This window comes from Salmo trutta, chromosome 15 (assembly GCF_901001165.1).
Source record: "Salmo trutta chromosome 15, fSalTru1.1, whole genome shotgun sequence".
In the NCBI taxonomy this organism is placed as follows: Eukaryota; Metazoa; Chordata; class Actinopteri; order Salmoniformes; family Salmonidae; genus Salmo; species Salmo trutta.
In genome coordinates, this window is record NC_042971.1 from 57,880,732 (window position 1) to 57,906,352 (window position 25,621).

Below are 25,621 nucleotides of genomic sequence, written 5' to 3' on the forward strand. Positions count from 1 at the left end.
ACCTGTATACAGCAGTAGGTCTGCCTATGTAATTACCATGTAAACAGTCGCAACGATAATAACATGTGCATAACTGTATCCTTCTGTTCATATAATTACCATGATCTAAGTATATCTAAATAATGAACTCTGCCTATGCATGTGTGTGTCCACGCGCGAGAACCTGTCCTCTTGACTGTAAATGGTCCTAAACCTGTAGTATTACAACTCTAGACACACACACCTCTGATTGGCTAATCCTCACACTATCTCCCAATCAGAGAGCTCGGTTTGCTCGGGTCTGCCACATCATAACAATGGCGGACCGAAGGAGCAGGAATTCCGCGCCGGTGTATTTCCTATCCGGTAGGGAGCCGTTGCTGAGCGACCAGCGGACATCCCCAGGAGTCCTCTAACCAGCTGCTGGCAGCTTGTTTTGCGCTGTCGTCAGATCCAGCTGTTTTGGTCAGAAGACAAAACAGACAGGGACAGACCGGAGATTAACCAAACTGACTGCTTTGACACCTCGAGGATTAGACATAGGGAACACTCCAAGTGAAGGGTTCAACAGTAACAGAAATATGGATTTGTTTAGGGTTTTGAATTTGGACGGACTGTCCCATGGACTGGCTGGTCTGTCCATGTTTCCATACTTTGACACGGCGCACTACACTGTGTCAGTGATGGCTCTACGAGAACAGCCAGGTAAGCAAAGGACATTCAACAACCGGTTGTATTGGACAGGTCTAGCTCATCACAAGTGTTCAAACTTTTTTTTATAGCCTAATATACCAGCCTATTGAATGTTTTGGTTCTTTACTTTTCATATTTTAATGACAATTTGTTGAATGTTAGGCAAGGCTACACGTTTTGCTCCCCCATGACAGAATTCAGCCTCTAGCTACTAAATTAGCGTGTTTGAAAGAACATGAAACTTGAGAGAAAATTGAGATATTGAGATCGTTTACTATCATATTTTCATTTTCTAAATCCCCACAACTGGATGGCATAATACAATTATGCAATGGATTATTACTGCACGGATATTTTGAGATCCCTCATTTTTAAGAGTAACATTTATGCTTTAGTCTACTTTCCAAATCTACTTATGGTGGACCTTTTTGCCCAGTTGAAATGAACAAGGGTAAGTCACACCACTTTTGCACTCTTGAAGTATTTAAATATAACTTTTGAAGTACATATTTGTGAACAAAATACATGTGTTGTCCCAGTGATCTTCACACACACACACACACACACACACACACACACACACACACACACACACACACACACAGAGAGCCATATTGAGGGTGGCAGGTAGCCTAGTGGTTAGAGCAGGTAGCCTAGTGGTTAGAGCAGGTAGCCTAGTGGTTAGAGCAGGTAGCCTAGTGGTTAGAGCAGGTAGCCTAGTGGTTAGAGCAGGTAGCCCAGTGGTTAGAGCAGGTAGCCCAGTGGTTAGAGCAGGTAGCCTAGTGGTTAGAGCAGGTAGCCTAGTGGTTAGAGCAGGTAGCCTAGTGGTTAGAGTGTTGGGCCAGTAACCGAAAGGTTGCTAGCTCAAATCCCTGAGCTGACAAGGTAAAAATCTGTCGTTCTGCCCCTGAACAAGGCAGTTAACCCACTGTTCCTAGGCCGTCATTGTAAATAAGAATTTGTTCTTAACTGACTTGCCTAGTTATATAAAGGTTAAATTAAAAAATATTGAGTACTCCCAGTCCAACAACCATAGAGGTATTGTGTATTGTGCTGTATCTGGGTGGTTAGACATCATACTACAGTAACTTAGATCTGTACTGCCGAAGCTTTGCAGACATATATTCCTTTTGATACTTATTGCCAGGGATGGGAGGTGAGGCCCATCAATAATGTAGTGGTCCTCCTTTCTTGTTATTTTCTGGCATCAAGGTTGCCTCAAGATTCACTGAGGAAACACATGGCCCAAATAAGTTATAACAAAACTGGATTATAACACAGAATGTGTAATTCTAGTAGGAACAGGACAGGGCTACTGTACCTTGAGTTGATGGACACTATGCCACATCTGTTATGTTTATATGTAACTGGTCGTGGCTCAGTCTGAAGACAGGTGGACTTTTACTGCCTCAACATTGACCTTTGCTCCAAACAAACCACACATGGGTTCAAGTACTATTTGAAATCATTCAAACACTTTTAGTGTTTTCTCTAGTCTCATTGGAGTGCCAGACAGGCCAGGTTTGCACTTTGAAAATATTCTATTGGTTCCATTGCAGCAGGCAAGTTCAATCAAGCCCAGATAAAGTATTTGAAATGATTTGAAATGGTGTTTTGGGCTCAGGTCTGGGTCAAACCTCCCATTGTTGTCCCTGGCGACCACAGTGTAACAGCAGTCTATTTTAGAGCAGCGTGGCTTCACTTACTTGTGTGGCATCTCATTCCCTCTGGCCTAGTGTCAATACCTCAGCCTGTACTCATAGGCTATGGCTGTGTCTTAAATGGCACCCTATTCCCTATATACAGTAGTGCCCTATTTTGACTGGAGCCCTATGGGTCAAAAGTAGTGCACTATATAAGGAATAGGGTAGCACTGGGGATATAGGCTCTGTCTTCCACAGGCTCTCTGGGAGTGATTGATGGATTGAGTAATGGAAGGGTTGGCCTGGTGCAGTTTCCCTTGGCTGTCAACCATCCCAAAATATCACACTGTCATCCAACACACACCGGGGGTCCTCATGTCACCCCTCTTCTGGGTGTGTGTGTGTTAGTTTTTAATTTTTTACATTTTTTTATTCAACCTTTATTTTACTTTTCTTTATGTGTGTGTAACACAATATGTTTGTGGCCTTCATTTTCATGAATTCTACAACACATCAAGCCAAACGATAGTAATGGAGTCAACAATTTTGGCCAAAAGTTTTGAGAATGACACAAATATTAATTTTCACAAAGTCTGCTGCCTCAGTTTGTATGATGGCAATTTGCATATACTCCAGAATGTTATGAAGAGTGATCAGATGAATTGCAATTAATTGCAGTCCCTCTTTGCCATGCAAATGAACTGAATCCCCCAAAAACATTTCCACTGCATTTCAGCCCTGCCACAAAAGGACCAGCTGACATCATGTCAGTGATTCTCTCGTTAACACAGGTGTGAGTGTTGACGAGGACAAGGCTGGAGATCACTCTGTCATGCTGATTGAGTTCGAATAACAGACTGGAAGCTTCAAAAGGAGGGTGGTGCTTGGAATCATTGTTCTTCCTCTGTCAATCATGGTTACCTGCAAAGAAACACGTGCCGTCATCATTGGTTTGCACAAAAAGGGCTTCACAGGCAAGGATATTGCTGCCAGTAAGATTGCACCTAAATCAACTATTTATTGGATCATCAAGAACTTCAAGGAGAGCAGTTCAATTGTTGTGAAGAAGGCTTTAGGGCGCCCAAGAAAGTCCAGCAAGCACCAGGACCGTCTCCTAAAGTTGATTCAGCTGCGGGATCGGGGCACCACCAGTACAGAGCTTGTTCAGGAATGGTAGCAGGCAGGTGTGAGTGCATCTGCACGCACAGTGAGGCGAAGACTTTTGGAGGATGGCCTGGTGTCAAGAAAGGCAGCAAAGAAGCCACTTCTCTCCAGGAAAAACATGAGGGACAGACTGATATTCTGCAAAAGGTACAGGGATTGGACTGCTGAGGACTGGGGTAAAGTCATTTTCTCTGATGAATCCCCTTTCCGATTGTTTGGGGCATCCGGAAAAAAGCTTGTCCGGAGAAGACAAGGTGAGCGCTACCATCAGTCCTGTGTCATGCCAACAGTAAAGCATCCTGAGACCATTCATGTGTGGGGTTGCTTCTCAGCCAAGGGAGTAGGCTCACTCACAATTTTGCCTAAGAACACAGCCATGAATAAAGAATGGTACCAACACATCCTCCGAGAGCAACTTCTCCCAACCATCCAGGAACAATGCCTTTTCCAGCATGATGGAGCACCTTGCCATGAGGCAAAGTTATAACTAAGTGGCTCGGGGAACAAAACATTGATATTTTGGGTCCATGGCCAGGAAACTCCCCAGACCTTAATCCCATTGAGAACTTGTGGTCAATCCTCAAGAGGTGGGTGGACAAACAAAAACTCACAAATTCTGACAAACTCCAAGCATTGATAATGCAAGAATGGGCTGCCATCAGTCAGGATGTGGCCCAGAAGTTAATTGACAGCATGGCAGGGCGGATTTCAAAGGTCTTGAAAAAGAAGGGTCAACACTGCAAATATTGACTCTTTGCATCAACTTCATGTAATTGTCAATAAAAGCCTTTGACACTTATGAAATGCTTGTAATTATACTTCAGTATTCCATAGTAACATCTGACAAAAACATCTAAAGACACTGAAGCAGCAAACTTTATGAAAATTCATATTTGTGTCATTCTCAAAACTTTTGGCCACGACTGTAGAGCCATATCAGAGATAGATTGTAGAACTTAAAACATTAGAACCCCGGTGCTTATTAGAACACCGGTGCACATTAGAACACCGGAGCTTACTAGAACACTGGAGCTTATTAGAACACCGGAGCTTACTAGAACACCAGTGCTTATTAAAACACTGGTGCTTATTAAAACACCGGAGCTTACTAGAACACTGGAGCTTACTAGAACACTGGAGCTTACTAGAACACCGGTGCTTATTAGAACACCGGTGCTTATTAGAACACCGGAGCTTACTAGAACACCGGTGCTTATTAGAACACCGGTGCTAATTAGAACACCGGTGCTAATTAGAACACCGGTGCTAATTAGAACACCTAGAACACCGGTGCTTATTAGAACACCAGAGCTTACTAGAACACCGGTGCTTATTAGAACACCAGTGCTTATTAGAACACCAGAGCTTACTAGAACACCGGAGCTTATTAGAACACCGGAGCTTATTAGAACACCGGTGCTTATTAGAACACCGGAGCTTATTAGAACACTGGTGCTTATTAGAACACTGGTTCTTACTAGAACACCAGAGCTTATTAGAACACCGGTGCTAATTAGAACACCGGTGCTGCTCTCTATTTTTAGACAGCGCTGGATCTTGTCATGATTCCCACAAAACACTTGGACTTTACATTTTTCCTTATAATAGCTGGCACATTCTAGACTAGAGGCTCAATGAAAAGCTCTACTGAACATTCGTTTGCCCTTTACTGTTTATTACAGACTTATGAATAGTAACATTATAATTATTTTTCACAGGGCCACTTTTACTTGTCTTTATAAGGAAGAGTTATCTCAAGCACTGTCCAAACTACACTGAGTGAGGTCTAACATGGAAAACAGAACATTAGTTATAAGTCATTGTGCTGTGAACAATCTGTAACCTAATAATAAGTGTTCCATCCTCTAGCAGGATTCTCAGAGCAGAGAGCAGAGAGAGAGAGAGAGAGAGAGAGAGAGAGAGAGAGAGAGAGAGAGAGACTCTCCCCAGTCTCTCCCAAACTCTATTGGACTATGTGATATAAGACTGTTTCCTCAGGGTGACATCTAAAGACACATAAAAGTGTTTTATGAACAAACCTCTATAGAAACAAGGTTCTGTTTGCAACATAATGAATGTACTCTGTAGCCCGGAACTACAGAAAGACAGGTTACACTACATTCTGTCCCTTCTGTTTGGAGAGCATTTGAAATGATCACAGACTGGGGCCATCTCTTCTAGCCTGGTTCCAGATCTGTTTGTGCTGTATAGCCAACTCCTATGTGGTCATTGTTATTGAATGTGACAAGACAGCAAAAAACAGATCTGGGAACAGGCTATAAGTCCCAAGGACAACACCAGAAGTGCAGGTAGAGCTCAGAGCTGTGGTCAGTTTGTCATTGCATCAGATATTTTTCCCACTTTACCCACAGGTAAAATTTGACTTGTAAATGCCCTCTGAATGCAAATCAAGCTGATTCCCACAAGGTATCTTGTGTCCTGCTGGTCATTTCGTGACCTACACAGTCTGCTTAGAGATAGTGTACATCAGAGGAGGCTGGTGGGAGGTGCTATAGGAGGACAGGCTCATTGTAATGACTGGAATGGAATAATGGAATGGTACATAACACATTCAACACATGTAAACACCATGTTGGATTCAATTCCATTTCTTTCTATTCTAACCATTACAATGAGCCCATCTCCTATACCTCCTCCCACCAGCCTCCTCTAGTGCCTTCTATACTGGTCAACTAAACAAGCTGTCTCTACAGGTAGTCTCACTCTGCTGGTGTTTGGGACTCTAAGTGAGTTCCCGGTGAGAGATTGGATTCCAGCAAGCATTCATTGTGTCATTCATAACAGTTTACCTACAGTACATGTCAGAATGCAGAAGTAAAGTGCTCACCAAACCTTCACAGTGTAAACACTGCCTATCTCTCTCAGTACTGTATATTGTTGTGGGAATTCTAACAAGTGAAAGAGACTTTGTCGTTTCTTCAAACAATAATTTTGATTAAAAAGAACTGCAATAATGAAGCTGGTCGGCCACAGACTCTTGAGTGTAGGACCGAGAGCTCAACAATACTGAAAATGCAGAAGTCTTATATAGTAGACCTAAAAATGCTTAATCATAAACTATCAGGTGTGTGAGATCATAGCGCTAAAACGAGTGATAACGCCAGTTCTGTTACTCCCTTTTCTCAAGCCAGCCTCTGTTCTCTTCATATCTCAACACAGTTATGCAAAGAACAGCTGTGGTCACTCTCAAAGGCTTTTTGTCTTTGGCCACACACCAAGTTTCTCAGAAACAAAGATGATTCGAAACAATAACAGGTCTGTTCTATTCCTCAAGTTATCTCTATTTGGAGTCACACCATGAGACCAGTAGGCAGAGAGCAGTAGGCAGAGACCAGTAGGCTGAGACCAGTAGGCAGAGACCAGTAGGCAGAGACCAGTAGGCAGAGACCAGTAGGCAGAGACCAGTAGGCAGAGACCAGTAGGCAGAGACCAGTAGGCAGAGACCAGTAGGCAGAGACCAGTAGGCAGAGACCAGTAGGCTGAGACCAGTAGGCAGAGACCAGTAGGCAGAGACCAGTAGGCAGAGACCAGTAGGCTGAGACCAGCTGCAGGGAGCTGGAGGGGAACCATCCTTTTTCAGAAGCACAGCATTGGTAGTTATGAAAATCTCCTGCTATTGTTAAGCATGTCGTTTTTTAGGGAAAGGGAAAGGGGGTTACCTAGTCAGTTGGACTACTGAATGCTTTTAACACAACCCCTCTGAATCAGAGAGTCAATATTCATGCAGATGTAGTAAACAAAGCAGGTAAATACGTCATTTTCCCTCACAATATCCACTGGGCAAATACTGTAATTCACAAAAAGGGACATTCAGTAGTTTCCATGACATAGTGTAGATGAAATATTTGAGGCTCTTCATGGGACTCTTGAAACACAAACATCTCTTGGACTCACTCTTTAAGTTCCCTTTACTTGCAGAAAAGCTTGTTTACCCATTCGTCAGAGATTTTCTGTATTGACAAGCAACCCCTTCTACATGCAAAGTAGCAACAACCCACTCAATGAATAACAGTCCCTAGCTGGCAGCATAACTTGTTCACCCATTCTTAATGGCTTCTCTGTACCAAGGCATAGACCATTAGCCTGGTCCCAGGTCTGCTTTTGCTCTTTTGCCAAATTAGCCTGGTCCCAGGTCTGCTTTTGCTGTTTTGCCAAATTAGCCTGGTCCCAGATCTGCTTGTGCCTCTTGCAAGCTGTTGGGAACTTTGGAAAGACAGCACAAACTGTTGTGGGACCAGGATAATAGACAAAGCACAAGCTTCACTAATTACAAATGTACTCAAGCTGTATGCAGTGGAACTAAAAGCGTTCGTTGACAAAACCTTTCTTGTTTAGTTATGCTTTCTCAACCCACTAGGGACTAGGCCTACTGACTGTACGTAGGGATAGGCTACTGTAAATGATAGTCTGTAAATATCAGTTTCAAAGTTGTTGATAAGATGCCAAGAAAATTGCATTAGTTATCTATACATATTTTAATAACAGCTACAGTAGCATTTAAAGAGTAAAAAGGCATTAAATGAATTGTTTTTACTTACTTGCGTAGGTAGGTACTAAATAATGTACATAGTCATTAATGTTGTGCCTTTGCTGATGTTGCAGGTTATGTGTCCCAGTAGACAGGTATGTTACTATTTCACCAGTCATTATTGTAACCATCCCATCCACCTGCTACTGTACTACTACAGTACTACTAGTACTACTACAACAGTACTACTGCTACAGCACTACTGCTACAGCACTACTGTTACAGCACTACTGCTACTACAGTACTACTGCTACAGTACTACTGCTACAGCACTACTGTTACAGCACTACTACTACAGTACTACTGCTACAGTACTACTACTACTGTACTACTACTACTGTACTACTACTGTACTACTACAGTACTACTAGTACTACTACAACAGTACTACTGTTACAGCACTACTGCTACATCACTACTGTTACAGCACTACTACTACAGTACTACTGCTACAGTACTACTACTACTGTACTACTACTACTACTACTGTACTACTACTACTGTACTACAGTACTACTACAACAGTACTACTGCTACAGTACTACTACTACTGTACTACTACTACTGTACTACTACTACTGTACTACTACAGTACTACTAGTACTACTGCTACAGTAGTACTGCTACCGTACTACTGCTACTGCTACAGTACTACTGCTACTGCTACAGTACTACTACAACAGTACTACTACTACTGTACTACTACTACTGTACTACTACTACTGTACTACTACTACTGTACTACTACAGTACTACAGAACTACTGCTGCAGTACTACTACAACAGTACTACTGCTACAGTACTACTGCTACAGTACTACTAGTACTGTACTACTACAGTACTACAACAGTACTACTACTACTGTACTACTACTACTGTACTACTACTACTGTACTACAGAACTACTACTACAGAACTACAACAGTACTACTACATCAGTACTACTGCTACAGTACTACTGCTACAGTACTACTACTACTGTACTACTACTACTACTGTACTACTACAGTACTACAGAACTACTGCTACAGTACTACTACAACAGTACTACTGCTACAGTACTACTACTACTGTACTACTACAGTACTACAACAGTACTACTGCTACAGTACTACTGCTACAGTACTACTACTACAGTACTACTACTACTGTACTACTACTACTGTACTACTACTACTACTGTACTACTACAGTACTACAGATCTACTACTACAGAACTACAACAGTACTACTACATCAGTACTACTGCGACAGTACTACTGCTACAGTACTACTACAGTAGTACTACTACTACTGTACTAATACAGTACTACAGAACTACTACTACAGAACTACAACAGTACTACTACAACAGTACTACTATAACAGTACTACTACTACAGTACTACTACAGTACTACTACTACAGTACTACTGCTATAGTTAAGACCGAGCCATACACTCTGTATATATTGTATGTCTCCGAGTAAATCCAGCTTCAGGGATCCACTGTCGACAAGTCTTTTTCCCAGAAGGCTTTGTCCCGGATCTGATGCATACATGGATACCGCTCCATACTTATTTTTTTATAATCTTTATTTAACCTAGCCTGGTCCCAGATCTGTTTGTGTGGACTTGAAAACTGTTTGCATGAGGAGTTGGCCAGAGAGCACAAACAGATTTGGGACCTGGCTATATTTAAGCTTTGTTGCGTCTGTGTTATGGAGAAGGAGCCATGGCTTTTCTCCTCTTCTAATCCTGCGACCACTATTATATTACTGTTTCTTAAGCTTATTAAGAGGTTATTAAGGCTGTTTATAACCTGCCGTCAATTGACTACAACCTGCTTTCAATTGAAGATTTGCATGATTGCAGTTATTTTGATTAGTGACGTTGTTGTGGTGTGAGGTACTATAACCACTATTTCAGTTACTATACTCCAATGCCAAATGCTGGCGACCATGGAGGCTGTAGGTTCTGACGTATGTGTGTGTTCAGATGGCTACTGCTGCGCAAAGCTGGCTGTCCATCTGTAGTGAACAGTGATGCACAAAATGTGATTTAATCAGCTATTCAATGGTTGTGCAAATGCTGGTTGTTGGTACAGCGACGCCTGCGAGTTGTAGTTGTGAAGAACCTTTGTGCTTGTTTTGTGTATTGTTTATTTGTGTGTGTGTGTGTGTGTGTGTGTTATAACCGTGTACCCGGGTAATCACTCATCTGTATTGTTGTAGCCTATCCATGTGATGTTTGATGATATTTAACAAGAGTGTGTGAGATGCCCAGTGATAGTGTATGTTCCACTGCTGTTAGTTTCTCCTGTTCTCTCCTCTTTGATATGTTGATGCTGGCTGTTTTGTTGGAGTTTAGTCTAGCGGTAACATTGACTCTGCCAACTCCAGACCACTCATTATCCCAGGAGACCTGCATGTGTTCCATCTCTCTCTCTCCACTCTTTCCGTTTCTAATCCTGTTCTAATTTTCTCATTTCTAATGTTCCATTTTAAGTACAAAAAATCTAAACCAGTTTGTTACTGGTGTTAGGTTCTAATTCTCAGAGTACAAACTCAACGGACACTATGAACGCTTTAAGCCAAGTTTATTCTTCCCAGAGGATCAATACAGCTGCATTAGACAAAAACATGGTTTCACCCGTGGTAGTATACAGACCCCACTTTGGATGGAGTCTCCTCGTTATCGCTAAACATTGCATCATTATTGCTAGGCAGGAAGCTGAATGATATGAGCCTTAAACGGTTCCTCTCCTTATCAGTCCTGGCACGCGCGATCCTTTCCCCTGCACTCAGCCCCTCCCAAGCTTCATGATGGCACCCCTCATGTCTCTATTAGAGCTAATGATTCATCATAGTTAAAGCTCAGAAACCAGACCTATCACTATACATGTCTTTTACACAACACAACATGCTTGACCTTGCTGCTGTTGAATTATTGAAACAAATATAAATAATTAAGTGTAGATCTACTCTGCGCTGTCTGCAGTATTATAAAGGGCCCTACAGTAGTTGTGGTCAGGAGATAGAACTGTAAACTACATGGCTACATAGTTAGAACTGTAAACTACATGGCTACATAGTTAGAACTGTAAACTACATGGCTACATAGTTAGAACTGTAAACAACATGGCTACATAGTTAGAATTGTAAACTACATGGCTTCATAGTTAGAACTGTAAACGACATGGCTACATAGTTAGAACTGTAAACTACATGGCTACATAGTTAGAACTGTAAACTACATGGCTTCATAGTTAGAACTGTAAACTACATGGCTACATAGTTAGAACTGTAAACTACATGGCTACATAGTTAGAACTGTAAACTACATGGCTACATAGTTAGAACTGTAAACGACATGGCTACATAGTTAGAACTGTAAACTACATGGCTACATAGTTAGAACTGTAAACTACATGGCTACATAGTTAGAACTGTAAACAACATGGCTACATAGTTAGAACTGTAAACGACATGGCTACATAGTTAGAACTGTAAACTACATGGCTACATAGTTAGAACTGTAAACTACATGGCTACATAGTTAGAACTGTAAACTACATGGCTACATAGTTAGAACTGTAAACTACATGGCTTCATAGTTAGAACTGTAAACTACATGGCTACATAGTTAGAACTGTAAACTACATGGCTTCATAGTTAGAACTGTAAACTACATGGCTACATAGTTAGAACTGTAAACTACATGGCTACATAGTTAGAACTGTAAACTACATGGCTTCATAGTTAGAACTGTAAACTACATGGCTTCATAGTTAGAACTGTAAACTACATGGCTTCATAGTTAGAACTGTAAACTACATGGCTACATAGTTAGAACTGTAAACAACATGGCTAAACTGTAAACTACATGGCTACATAGTTAGAACTGTAAACTACATGGCTTCATAGTTAGAACTGTAAACTACATGGCTTCATAGTTAGAACTGTAAACTACATGGCTACATAGTTAGAACTGTAAACAACATGGCTAAACTGTAAACTACATGGCTACATAGTTAGAACTGTAAACTACATGGCTTCATAGTTAGAACTGTAAACAACATGGCTACATAGTTAGAACTGTAAACTACATGGCTACATAGTTAGAACTGTAAACTACATGGCTTCATAGTTAGAACTGTAATCTACATGGCGCATATAATTCTGCTTGTGCTTAGGACAGGAGGGTTCCCTGCCTGCCTCTCCAGGAGTCTTTAATCCCTCAGATTAACCAGCCTGACTCTACAGGACTTGGCTAGAGTTGGGATAACCTTGTACACAAGACCAGGAAGTAGATTACTTGGGAACTGGAAAATGAAGACTAAGAAGGGCCAGATCCATAGTGTTATATATGGCCGTTAAAAGGGCATCAGCTGGCGTGTACCTCCTATGCTCACATGATGGACTAGTCAAATACAAGATCAAGTAGTCAAGTACAGATGAAGTTGTTGGGAACTTGATCCTGTGCATCAGCTAGCTATAGCTAGGCTCATGTTGTGTCGCTTGTTTTCCTTTTATTTTGAAGTGCTTTGAGATAGTAGGAACTGGATCCTATTCTTGACCAGTATAACATCACCGTGTGAGCATACTATATTTAGCCTTATTTTTAATTGACCGTAATATGTGTTAGTCACAGTAGGTGGGGTTTATTAGCTTGCTTGCCACACAGTTTGTGGTTTAATGACCTTTTAACTGACCTGAGGGAACCCACTGTCAGTGTCTGTCTCTAATACTCAGAAGTCTTACTACTTGATCTTGGATCCTTATTTATTTGAGACAGTGTCCATAGTCACAATCCTGAAAGGCTTTGCATAATGAGAGACGGTACGGACATTGAGCAGATACCAGCACTAATCAACAATCAACTTTTGAGCTCTACACTCTACTCTGAAATCTTAGAAAACGGATTCTCATATCCGTAGAAATCTGTGTGTAGGTGAGATGAGCACATATCGTGTCTCTGGGCCTGACCTGGTTCTCAGTTGTATATCTACTGTCCCTGGAAGTCTGAAAGGACCTTCCTCAAACAGTGACGCTCCTATAATGTGAAACTCCTCCACTGTAATCTCTCCTCTCACTGTGAACATATTGCTCTGCTTTGCTTTAGTTCCTCTGCAGTTTTACAGCAACACGTTTGCTAGAACTGACAAGTAGAGAGCATTAAACAAGAACACACAATACACTTCTTGTTTTATATAATTGTAGACTTGTTCTAATTAATCAATCTATCAAATGTATTTTATGGAGCTCATTTTTTTTACATCAGCAGTTGTCACCAAGTGTTTTACAGAGACCCATTGCAGCCTTTTACATCAGGTCAGCAGCTGTCACATTGTTCCAAAATAAGGTTAGGATGTTGATGTTAGAGAAAGTCTATCAATAGCTGATGACTTCAACATGTACAGTGAGATCCTCCCGTGTAGTTCTGGGCTGATTCCTCACCGTTCTCATGATCATGAGCAACTCCACGAGGTGAGATCTTGCATGGAGCCCCAGGCCGAGGGAGATTGACAGTTCTTTTGTGTTTCTTCCATTTGTGAATAATCACACCAACTGTTGTCACCTTCTCACCAAGCTGCTTGGCGATGGTCTTGTAGCCCATTCCAGCCTTGTGTAGGTCTACAATCTTGTCCCTGACATCCTTGGAGAGCTCTTTGGTCTTGGCCATGGTGGAGAGTTTGGAATCTGATTGATTGATTGCTTCTGTGGACAGGTGTCTTTTATACAGGTAACAAGCTGCGGTTAGGAGCACTCCCTTTAAGAGTGTGCTCCTAATCTCAGCTCGTTACCTGTATAAAAGACACCTGGGAGCCAGAAATCTTTCTGATTGAGAGGGGGTCAAATACTTATTTCCCTCATTAAAATGCAAATCAACTTATAACATTTTTGACATGCGTTTTTCTGGATTTTTGTTGTTGTTATTCTGTCTCTCACTGTTCAAATAAACCTACCATTAAAATTATAGACTGATCCTTTCTTTGTCAGTGGGCAAATGTACAAAATCAGCAGGGGATCAAATAATTTTTTCCCCCACTGTATGATGATGACGATGATGATTAGGAGAATGAGGATGGAAGTCTCTGCTAATAGAAAACGGTCAGGCTTTTTTTTCTAAGCCCCTCCAGGGTTTCTCATCATCCTTCACATGGAGTTTGATGTTATGTTGTACTTTTTTTGTTTTTTGACTTTAGTTTTAGATGAACTACACTAACCTCTGCTGGTGACTGGGTTACAGGAGCCCTGGAGGTGGCGAGGAGGAGCCCGTTTGCCTGCTGGTTCAGTTCTATGCTCTACTGCTTCGGAGGGGGAATTCTCTCTGGCCTCATGATGGCTGAGGCCCCCATAGCCCCTCTGTCCAACAGCATCAACGTCCTCATGGCCTCAGTCATCTGGTGAGTGGAGAGGAGAGGGAGGGGGAGGGAGGGAGAGAGAGAGAGGGAGAGAGAAGGAGGGGGAGAGGGGCAGAGGGAGGGAGAGAGAGGAAGACTGGGAGAGAAAGAGGCTGAGGTCCCTATAGCCCTTCTGTCCAACAGCACTAACGTCCTCATGGCCTCTGTCATCTGGTGAGAGGAGGAGGGAGAGGAGAGAGAGGAGGGAGGGAGGGAGGGAGAGAGAGAGAGAGAGAGAGAGAGAGAGAGAGAGAGAGAGAGAGAGAGAGAGAGAGAGAGAGAGAGAGAGAAGGGAGAGAGAGGAGGGAGGGAGGGAGAGAGAGAGAGAGAGAAGGGAGAGAGAGGAGGGAGGGAGGGGGGAAGAAGAAAGAGTTAATAGGATAACATATGGTAAAGACATTTGACCAGTAGAATACTGTGTCAGTGGACCCTGAAAACCACTGTACTGTAGATTCCCTATGAGGCTCAGTGGTGGAAAAAGTACTCAATTGTCATACTTGAGTAAAAGTAAAGATGCCTTCAATAGAAAATGACTCAAGTAAAACTGAAAATCACCAAGTAAAATAATCCTTGAGTAAAAGTCTGAAAGTATTTGGTTTTAAATATACTTAAGTATCAAAATTCCTTATATTAAACAAACCAGAAGGCACAATTAAATGTTATTATTATTATTTTTTTTACAGATAGCCAGGGGCACACTCCAACACTCAGACATAAGTTACAAACTAAGCACTTGTGTTTAGTGAGCACCAGATCAGAGGCAGAGGATGACCAGCGATGTTCTCTTCATAAATGCGTGAATTGGACCATTTTCCTGTCAAAATATAACGAGTACATTTGGGTGCCAGGAAAAATGTGTGGAGTAAAAAGTACATTATTTATTTATGAAATGCAGTGAAGTAAAAGTAAAAGTTGAAAAAAAGATAAATATTAAAGTACAGATACCCCAAAAAACTACTTTTACTTAAGTACTTTTTATGGCAAGTCAGTTAATAACAAATTCTTATTTACAATGACGGCCTAGGAACAGTGGGTTAACTGCCTTGTTCAGGGGCAGAATGACAGATCAGCTCAGGGATTCGATCTAACAACATATCGGTTACTTGCCTAACGCTCTAACCACTAGGCTACCTGCCACTCTTACACCAGAGATGAGGCTCTCACATTCCAGATATACTATAACACAGCAGTAAACAGCTGATAGAGAAATGCTATTTCTGGAAAAATAATTGTGGGATGGGGGGATGTATCAGAGCAACTGGTGTGTGACTGAAAAATAGAGGATCCATTAAGCTCCTTGATTAAAAAACATCCACCTTGCTTCCTCTTCAATACCATAGTGTTTTAGTGCCCTCTGCTGGGCTGAAAGCCAACATGTATATCAAATCAAACGCTATTGGTCACATACACATATTTAGCAGATGTTATTGTAGGTGTAGTGAAGTGCTTGTGTTCCTAGCTCCAACAGTGTAGTAATATCTAACAATTCACAACAATACACACAGATCTAAAAGTAAAAGAATGGAATTAAGAAATATATAAATATTAGGGTGACTAATGTCGGAGTCCAGAGAATAAATAAATAAATAAATATATATATATATATATATATGTGTGTATGTGTGAATATATATATATGGTGGGATGTATAGACATTATGGACAGTATGTGGGTAGAATATTTAGTATACACTACCGGTCAAAAGTTTTAGAACACCTACTCATTAAGGGGTTTTTCTTTATTTTTACTATTTTCTACATTTAGAATAATAGTGAAGACATCAAAACTATGAAATAACACATATGGAATCATATAGTAAAGAAAGTGTTAAACAAGTCAAAGTATATTTTATATTTGAGATTCTTCAAATAGCCACCGTTTGCCTTTATGACAGCTTTGCACACTCTTGGCATTCTCTCAACCAGCTTCATGAGGTAGTCACCTGGAATGCATTTCAATTAACAGGTGTGCCCCCTAGCCCTCTACGGGCTAGGGGGCAGCATTGAGAATTTTGGAAAAAATATGTGCCCATTTTTAACTGCCTCCTACACCAACTCAGAAGCTAGGATATGCATATTATTAACACATTCGGATAGAAAACACTCTGAATTTTCTAAAACAGTTTGAATGGTGTCTGTAAGTATAACAAAACTCATATTGCAGGCAAAAACCTGTGAAAAATAGATTTAAAAAAATGTGAATTTTGTGACTGTACTATTTAGTGTCATTGTTTTATAGATACCACAGTGAGAAAGGATTCATTTCGCAACTCCTACGGCTTCCACTAGATGTCAACGATCTTTATAAAGTTGTTTGAAGCGTCTATGGTTAACAGGGAGCAAATTAGAATGCAGGGAAGTTGACATGTCGTCACTTCATTTTTTTGCGCCTGCGCATAAATCTGAGAAGAGTGAATTTGTCATAATCGTTTTTCTAGACAAAGAATAGGTCGTGTGAAAATATTACTGATGTTTACTGATGTTTCACGTTAAAAATGGACCAAAAGATTGATGCTAAACAACGTTTGACATGTTTGAACGAACGTAAATAGATTATTTACTAGGTTTTTTTAGCTTTTCGGCGTGATTTTACACCCCCCCCCACCAGGTTTTGTGGGAGCCTACTGAACGCTAACTACATGGTGTTATTTGGACATAAATTATGAACTTTGTCAAAAGAAACCACATTTGTTCTGGACCTGGGATTCCTGGCAGTGCCTTCTGATGGAGATAATCAAAGGTAAGGGGATATTTACAATGTTATTATGATATTAGATGCTGCTAACCTGTATAGCCTAGCATGTTGTTATTAGCATAGTACCCCGTTTATTGCAAAATGTGATTTCCCAGTAAAGTTATTTTGAGATCTGGCCATTCGGTAGCAATTACGAGATGATAATATATTATTCTTTGAATGACAATATTATAATTTACCAATGTTTTCGAATAGTAATTCCGTGATTTGTAACGCTGGATTCACTGGGAGCATTCGAGCCGAAAAAAATTCTGAATTTCACCGCGACTGTAAATGCTGTTTTTGGATATAAATATGAACTTGATGGAACTAAAAATGCATGTATTGTATAACATAATGTCCTATGAGTGTCATCTGATGCAGATTGTCAAAGGTAAGTGCATAATTCTAGCTGGTTTTCTGTCTCTGTTGACGCCCTTCTTTGAATTGGCTAAAAATAGTTGATTATTTGAGTATTTGAAATGATTAGACTCTTGCAGTTTTGAATTCCGCGCCATGGTCACATGACAATGAATCCCAATACCGGGCAGGGATCCTCAACAGGTTAACCTCTACGGGCCACGGTGGCAGTATTGAGAATTTTGAAAAAAATACGTGCCCATTTTTAACTGCCTCCTACACCAACTCAGAAGCTAGGATATGCATATTATTAACACATTCGGATAGAAAACACTCTGAATTTTCTAAAACAGTTTGAATGGTGTCTGTAAGTATAACAAAACTCATATTGCAGGCAAAAACCTGAGTCAAGGTAATGGAGTGGCCATTACAAAGCCTTGACCTCAATCCTATAGACAATTTGTGGGCAGAACTGAACATGTGTGTGCGAGCAAGGAGGCCAACCAACCTGACTCAGTTACACCAGCTCTGTCAGGAGGAATGGGCCAAAATTCACCCAACTTATTGTGGGAAGCTTGTGGAAGGCTACCCGAAACGTTTGACCCAAGTTAAACAATTTAAAGGCAATGCCACCAAATACTAATTGAGTGTATGCAAACTTCTGACCCACTGGGAATGTGATGAAAGAAATAAAAGCTGAAATAAATCATTCTCTCTACTATTATTCTGACATTTCACATTCTTAAAATAAAGTGGTGATCCTAACTGACCTAAAACAGGGCATTTTACTAGGATTAAATGGCAGGAAATGTGAAAAACTAAGTTTAAATGTATTTGACTGAGGTGTATGTAAACTTCTGACTTCAACTGTATGTAAATGTGATATTTCAGTTTATTTAAAAAAAATGTATTAGCAAAAACTTTTTGGTTTGTCATTATGGGGTAATGTGTGTTGATTGATGAGGGAAAAAATAGTTTTAATACATTTTAGAATAAGGATGGGACCTAACAAATTGTGGAAAAAGTAAAGGGGTCTGAATATTTTCCAAAGGCACTTTATATACTGTATTCTAGTCAATGCCATCCTATTCAACTATTGCTCTATATATATACTATTCTATCCTATGTATTCTACAGATATACCTACTCATTCAAGTTTTACTATTTTCTACATTGTAGAATAATAGTGAAGACATCAAAACTATGAAATAAAACATATGGAATCATATAGGAACCAAACAAGTGTTAAACAAATCTAAATATATCTGAGATTCTTCAAATAACCACCATTTGCCTTGATGACAGTTTTGCACACTCTTGGCATTCTCTCAACCAGCTTCACCTGGAATGCTTTTCAAACAGTCTTGAAGGAGTTCCCACATATGTTGAGCACTTGTTGGCTGCTTTTCCTTCACTCTGCGGTCCAACTCATACCAAACCATCTCAATTGGGTTGACGTTGGGGGATTGTGGAGGCCAGGTCATCTGATGCAGCACTCCATCACTCTCCTTCTTGGTAAAATAGCCCTTACACAGCCTGGAGGTGTGTTGGGTCATTGTCCTGTTGAAAAACAAATGATCATCCCACTAAGCCCAAACCAAATGGGATGGCGTATCGCTGCAGAATTCTGTGGTAGCTATGCTGGTTAAATGTGCCTTGAATTCTAAATAAATCACAGACAGTGTCACCAGCAAAGCACCATCACACCTCCTCCTCCATGCTTCACGGTGGGAAATACACATGCGGAGATCATCCGGTCACCCACACCCCGTCTCACAAAGACACGGCGGTTGGAACCAAAAATCTCCAATTTGGACTCCAGACCAAAGGACAGATTTCCACTGGTCTAATGTCTATTGCTCATGTTTCTTGGCTCAAGCAAGTCTCTTCTTCTTTTTAGTGTCCTTAAGTCGTTGTTTCTTTGCAGCAATTCGACCATGAAGGCCTGATTCACACAGTCTCCTCTGAACAGTTGATGTTGAGATGTGTCTGTTACTTGAACTCAGTGAAGCATTTATCTGGGCTGCAATTTCTGAGGCTGCTAACTCTAATGAACTTATCCTCTGCAGCAGAGGTAACTCTGGGTCATCCATTCCTGTGGCGGTCCTCATGAGAGCCAGTTTAATCATAGTGCTTGATGTTTTTTTGCGACTGCACTTGAAGAAACTTTCAAAGTTCTTAAAATTTTCCGTATTGACTGACCTTCACGTCTTAAAGTAATGATGGACTGTCGTTTCTCTTTGCTTATTTGAGCTGTTCTTGCCATAATATGGACTTGGTCTTTTACCAAATAGAGCTATCTTCTGTATACCTACCCTACCTTGTCACAACACAACTGATTGGTTGAAACGCATTAAGAAAGAAAGAAATTACACAAAACTTTTAATAAGAACAAATTGTCATCCAAGAGGCTTTGATTAAGTTTCCAATATACCCCTCCACGTGGAAATTCTGTTAGAGTTAAATGGAAGCCAATTAGATAATGGTCCGATTCATTCGGTCTCCTATTAATACGTTTTTTTAAAACTTTTGATGCCAGCAAGAACGAGACTAGGAAGTAATCAAGACGGCTATCTTGATTAAGCCTCCTCCATGTATATCTCACTAGGTCAGGGTTTTTCAACCTCCATATATCCACTAGTTCTAATGTAGCCATGATCTTTGTGATCTCCTTATGTGCTTGAGGGTGATAGTTTGTAGAATGATTTCCTTTACGAATCATTGAGGTACTTAAAACCGTATTATAATCTCCCACCATAATAATAGATTATGTCGTTGCTTGTGAGCTCAATAGATTATTATATATATTTTCGAAAAAGTGTGGATCATCATTATTTGGCCCATATAGATGAATTAGCCAGATCTGTTTTTGGTCCAATAGCATATTTAAAATAATCCATCTTCCTTGCGGATCTGTTTGTACAGTTTTCACAATCGGATCAACATTTGTATTAATTAGTATAATCAACCCTTTTGAGTTTCTTTGACCATGACAAAAATATATTTACTTTTTCCAACCAACCTCATCTATATTTGTAGAATGAGTTTCCTGTAAACAATAGATATTATATTCTTTATCTTTTAGCCATGTAAAAATGGGTCTTCTTTTTTCATGATCTGCTAAGCCATTACAATTATGGCTTAGCAATACTTATTTCCCCACTTACCATAATGATACCCACGTTTCAATTATACTTACCACAACCAATGTTTGTAAACTTACCATTATGATTAAGTGTCCATATAGCTGTACCATAATAATTTGCACTGTTAAGCATACTGTAGCTGCAACTTTGTAAACCTCCAATTGTCCGAATATTCCACCCACTAAAACCTCCCAACATACCTAGGTCTGTTGTCACTAAGACCATCAGACCACTTCCCTGACTCATGACGCACCTTTACGTCTTAAGGCAAACCCTTGGCCGCCAATTTGCGTTGGCCAGAGGGAAATATGGGCAGTCCCATGATGACATAATTGTCTATGAGAATGAGTAAGACAACTAACCAAATACCATGGGAAACTAGTAACAAAAAAAAAAAAAAATCAATGATAGATAATGTTAATATAAATAATAACAGCACAATCTTATACATGCCTGCTCATATTGGAAAGTCCTAGCAAGGCTATAAGCATGTCAGCCCAGCTTGCTCAGTTCATTGGATGCAATTGTTCGTTAAAAAAAATGTAATATATGAAGAAAAGAAGAGAAAAACAACCTAAATATATCGCAAGACCAGTCCCTTTAAAAAAAATGTCCATTACATGCAAGACATATTTCATGTAGTCCTCATTATATCCTGTTGTATTCTGACAAAAAAAAGTAAAAAGGAACATAGATTCTAAAGGCCACTAATGACTGCAGGTAAAGATTTGTCATAGGCATCACATTATATCCTGTTGTATCGCGCCATGGCTGTGCCAGAGCCGACCGCAAGCCAACCCTGGGGTCTCCCTTATGGGAAGGCATACTCAAGTTCAACTCACAATAGATTCCGACACAGCCACGGCACAACAGCCTAGAACACATGCAGTACTGATAATCCAGAGCAAGTAAACCTGTCAAACCAACCCTCTCTCCACCCTACACATTATGTTTTTTATTCTATCACCTCTATCCACGTTGTTTGGTTTTGGTAGGTTTTAATTAGTCACACTTCCTGATAAACTCAGTCACCGTGTCCGTGTATACGTCAATGTTATTCTCAGACGCTACCCGGAACATATCCCAGTACGCGTGATCAAAACTATCTTGAAGCATGCATTCCGATTGGTCAGACCAACGTTGAACAGACCTTAGCACGGATACTTCCTGTTTGAGTTTCTGCCAGTATTTTTTTATTTTTATAGAATAGCTTACTGACTGTTGAACTAGATTGTTTGTTTTGTCTCAATCCAATATTTAATTTAGACATGGATTGTTTATTTTGTCTCAATCCAATATTTAATTTAGATATGGATATTTAAGAACCTGCGTTTGTCTGGTTCTGGTTACCTTTTGCATTATACTGTAGAAGTATAATGGAAGAGTAGCTTCTGCCTTGAGAGCAGCTAATGGGGATCCTTAATAACATACAACTAAGTAGGAGCCATATTAGGGATATTTTGATCAGTGGAGGCTGGTGGGTGGAGCTATAGGAGGACGGGCTCATTGTAATGGCTGGAATGGAATTAACGGAATGGAGTCAAACATGTGGCCTCCATTTGTTTGATGTGTTTAAAACCATTCCATTCTAACCATTACAATAAGCCTGTCCTCCTATAGCTCCTCCCACCAACCTCCTCTGATTTCGATATTACCCACATTGGATGATTGTGACTATGCGCTAGTGTGACAGAATATACAAATTAGCGGGTAAATGACCACACAGAGGAATGGACAATAAGCCATTTATTCAGCCATTAGCCATGCTCCAGCCTGAGAAGATGAATCACTGTATCATATCAACACACAAGATCAAGCCAGGCAATGCACATCATAGAAAACCCAAAACAGAATAATTAGTGTTTGCTTTTTTTTTTACCAAAACAAAATGCTGCCACATTAACTCTGTCAGCTGTGTCGTATTTCACAGGCATTGAAGGATTGGTTTGTTCTCCAGTGGGACTGTGAATATTGTATTTAATCAGCTTACTACTTCCTGACTGTATATTCTTGCCCGGCAACCCAGGGGGTCCCATCATATGTTAGAAAACACTTTCTTTTCCCATGTCTTGTCTTATCATCAGGGGAATGATAATGGCAAGGGGAAATCATCAACATTTTCAAATAAATAGATACAATAGATATTATTTCATTATTTTTACCTCACATTATATACTGAACAAAAATATAAATGCAACATGCAACAATTTCAAAGATTTTACTGAGTTACAGTTCACAGAAGGAAATCAGTCACTAGAAATACATTAATTAGGCCCTAATCTATGGATTTCACATGACTGGGCAGGGGTCCCGCAGGTGAAGAAGCCGGATGTGGAGGTCCTGGGCTGGCGTGGTAGAGAAATGAACATTTCATTCTCTGTCGACAGCTGTGGTGGACATTTCTGCAGTCAGCATGCCAATTGCACGCTCCCTCAAAACTTGAGACATCTGTGGCATTGTGTTGTGTGACAAAACCGCACATTTTAAAGTGGCCTTTTATTGTCCCTAGCAGACGGTGCACCTGTGTAATGATCATGCTGTTTAATCAGCTTCTTAATATGCCACACCTGTCAGCTGGATGGATTATATTGGCAAAGGAGAAATGCTCACTAACAGGTAGCCTAGTGGTTAGAGTGTTGGACCAGTAACTGAAAAGTTGCTAGATCGAATCCCCGAGCTGCCAAGGTAAACATCTGTTGTTCTGCCCCTGAACAAGACAGTTAACCAACTGTTCCTAGGCCGTCATTGTAAATAAGAATTTGTTCTTAACTGACTTGCCTAGTAAAATAAATACATTTGAGAGAAATAAGCTTTTTGTCAGGATTTTTTTTATTTCAGCTCATGAAACATAGGACCAACACTTTACCTGTTGCGTTTATATTTTTGTTCAGTATAATTGGAAGAGGAAGGATAAACTCTAACATAGGAGTTACCTTTCAATCTTATAGGCATTTTCATGAAGAGCAGCTGTTTAGCATGTAAACAAAGGTTAGACATGTGTTGGCAAAAATGTATTAAGTCAAGAAAGCTTAACAGCAGCCAGCGGCACTTGCCGCACTGGTAGCCCTATTGACTGGTAGCCTATTGACTGGTAGCCCTATTGACTGGTAGCCCTATTGACTGGTAGCCCTATTGACTGGTAGCCTATTGACTGGTAGCCTATTGACTGGTAGCCCTTTAGACTGGTAGCCCTATTGACTGGTAGCCCTATTGACTGGTAGCCCTATTGACTGGTAGCCCTTTAGACTGGTAGCCCTTTAGACTGGTAGCCTATTGACTGGTAGCCTATTGACTGGTAGCCCTATTGACTGGTAGCCCTATTGACTGGTAGCCCTATTGACTGGTAGCCTATTGACTGGTAGCCTATTGACTGGTAGCCCTATTGACTGGTAGCCCTATTGACTGGTAGCCCTATTGACTGGTAGCCCTATTGACTGGTAGCCCTATTGACTGGTAGCCCTACTGACTGGTAGCCTATTGACTGGTAGCCTATTGGCGGGTGATTTTTTTCAAAGCCTATGTCAGATACTCCAGTGAGTGTGATATGCTCAACATTAGGTGTTGAGAAATATCATTATAATGAATGTAATTCAAAATGTGTTTATTCTGTTGTTGATAGCGATATTCATAAAAACATTGGGGGGGGGAAAAAATGCAGTCTGTGTCTATGTTGTAGGTACCTGGTGTTCTACTGCCCCCAGGACATGGTGTACTCCTGTACTGCCCTTTTCCCTGTGCGTCTGGTGCTGACCGGCATGAAGGAGGTGACCCGCACATGGAAAGTCCTGGGGGGCGTGGCTGAGGCACACAGCAAGTACAAGGATGGACTTCTGGTGATGATCGCTATAGGATGGGCTAAAGGTGATGATCGCTATAGAATGGGCTAAAGGTGATGATCGCTATAGAATGGGCTAAATGTGATGATCGCTATAGAATGGGCTAAATGTGATGATCGCTATAGGATGGGCTAAAGGTGATGATCGCTATAGAATGGGCTAAATGTGATGATCGCTATAGGATGGGCTAAATGTGATGATCGCTATAGGATGGGCTAAAGGTGATGATCGCTATAGGATGGGCTAAAGGTGCTGGTCGCTATAGAATGGGCTAAAGGTGATGGTCGCTATAGGATGGGCTAAAGGTGATGGTCGCTATAGGATGGGCTAAAGGTGATGGTCGCTATAGGATGGGCTAAAGGTGATGATCGCTATAGGATGGGCTAAAGGTGATGATCGCTATAGAATGGGCTAAAGGTGATGGTCGCTATAGGATGGGCTAAAGGTGCTGATCGCTATAGGATGGGCTAAAGGTGATGATCGCTATAGAATGGGCTAAAGGTGATGGTCGCTATAGGATGGGCTAAAGGTGCTGATCGCTATAGGATGGGCTAAAGGTGATGATCGCTATAGAATGGGCTAAAGGTGATGATCGCTATAGGATGGGCTAAAGGTGATGGTCGCTATAGGATGGGCTAAAGGTGCTGATCGCTATAGGATGGGCTAAAGGTGATGGTCGCTATAGGATGGGCTAAAGGTGATGGTCGCTATAGGATGGGCTAAAGGTGTTGGTCGCTATAAAATGGGCTAAAGGTGCTGATCGCTATAGGATGGGCTAAAGGTGATGGTCGCTATAGAATGGGCTAAAGGTGATGATCGCTATAGGATGGGCTAAAGGTGATGATCGCTATAGGATGGGCTAAAAGTGGGAATATCACTGTTTTAGTATATACTGTACACAGACAAAGTCTCTTCATGGTATAGTATAATTTCTTTTTAAGGTAAGTACCTTTGTTTATTGCATACTGACAAGTACACGACATGGCCAAAGGTATGTGGACATCCCTTCAAGTTATTGGATTCGGCTATTTCAGCCACACCTGTTGCTGACAGGTGAATAAAATCGAGCACACAGTCATGGAATCTTTATAGACAAAAATTGGCAGTGGAATGGACTTACTGAAGAGCTCAGTA

At 40.8% G+C, this 25,621-nt stretch overlaps 1 protein-coding gene across 3 annotated transcripts in view; it reads left to right on the plus strand.

The window, feature by feature from the left end:
• Nucleotides 1–288: 288 nt before the first annotated feature.
• The window catches only part of LOC115149442 (trimeric intracellular cation channel type B), a 32,901-nt gene continuing 7,568 nt past the window's right edge, over nucleotides 289–25,621 (plus strand). The window contains exons 1-4 of one of the 3 annotated variants that reach the window (XM_029692300.1): nucleotides 289–684; nucleotides 8,103–8,123; nucleotides 14,259–14,415; nucleotides 24,310–24,512. In XM_029692300.1, the coding sequence (XP_029548160.1) occupies nucleotides 14,309–14,415; nucleotides 24,310–24,512 (310 nt within the window). In that variant the 5' untranslated portion in view covers nucleotides 289–684; nucleotides 8,103–8,123; nucleotides 14,259–14,308. The remainder of the gene's footprint in view (nucleotides 685–8,102; nucleotides 8,124–14,258; nucleotides 14,416–24,309; nucleotides 24,513–25,621) is intronic. The other 2 variants (XM_029692298.1, XM_029692299.1) reach the window with 2 other exon arrangements.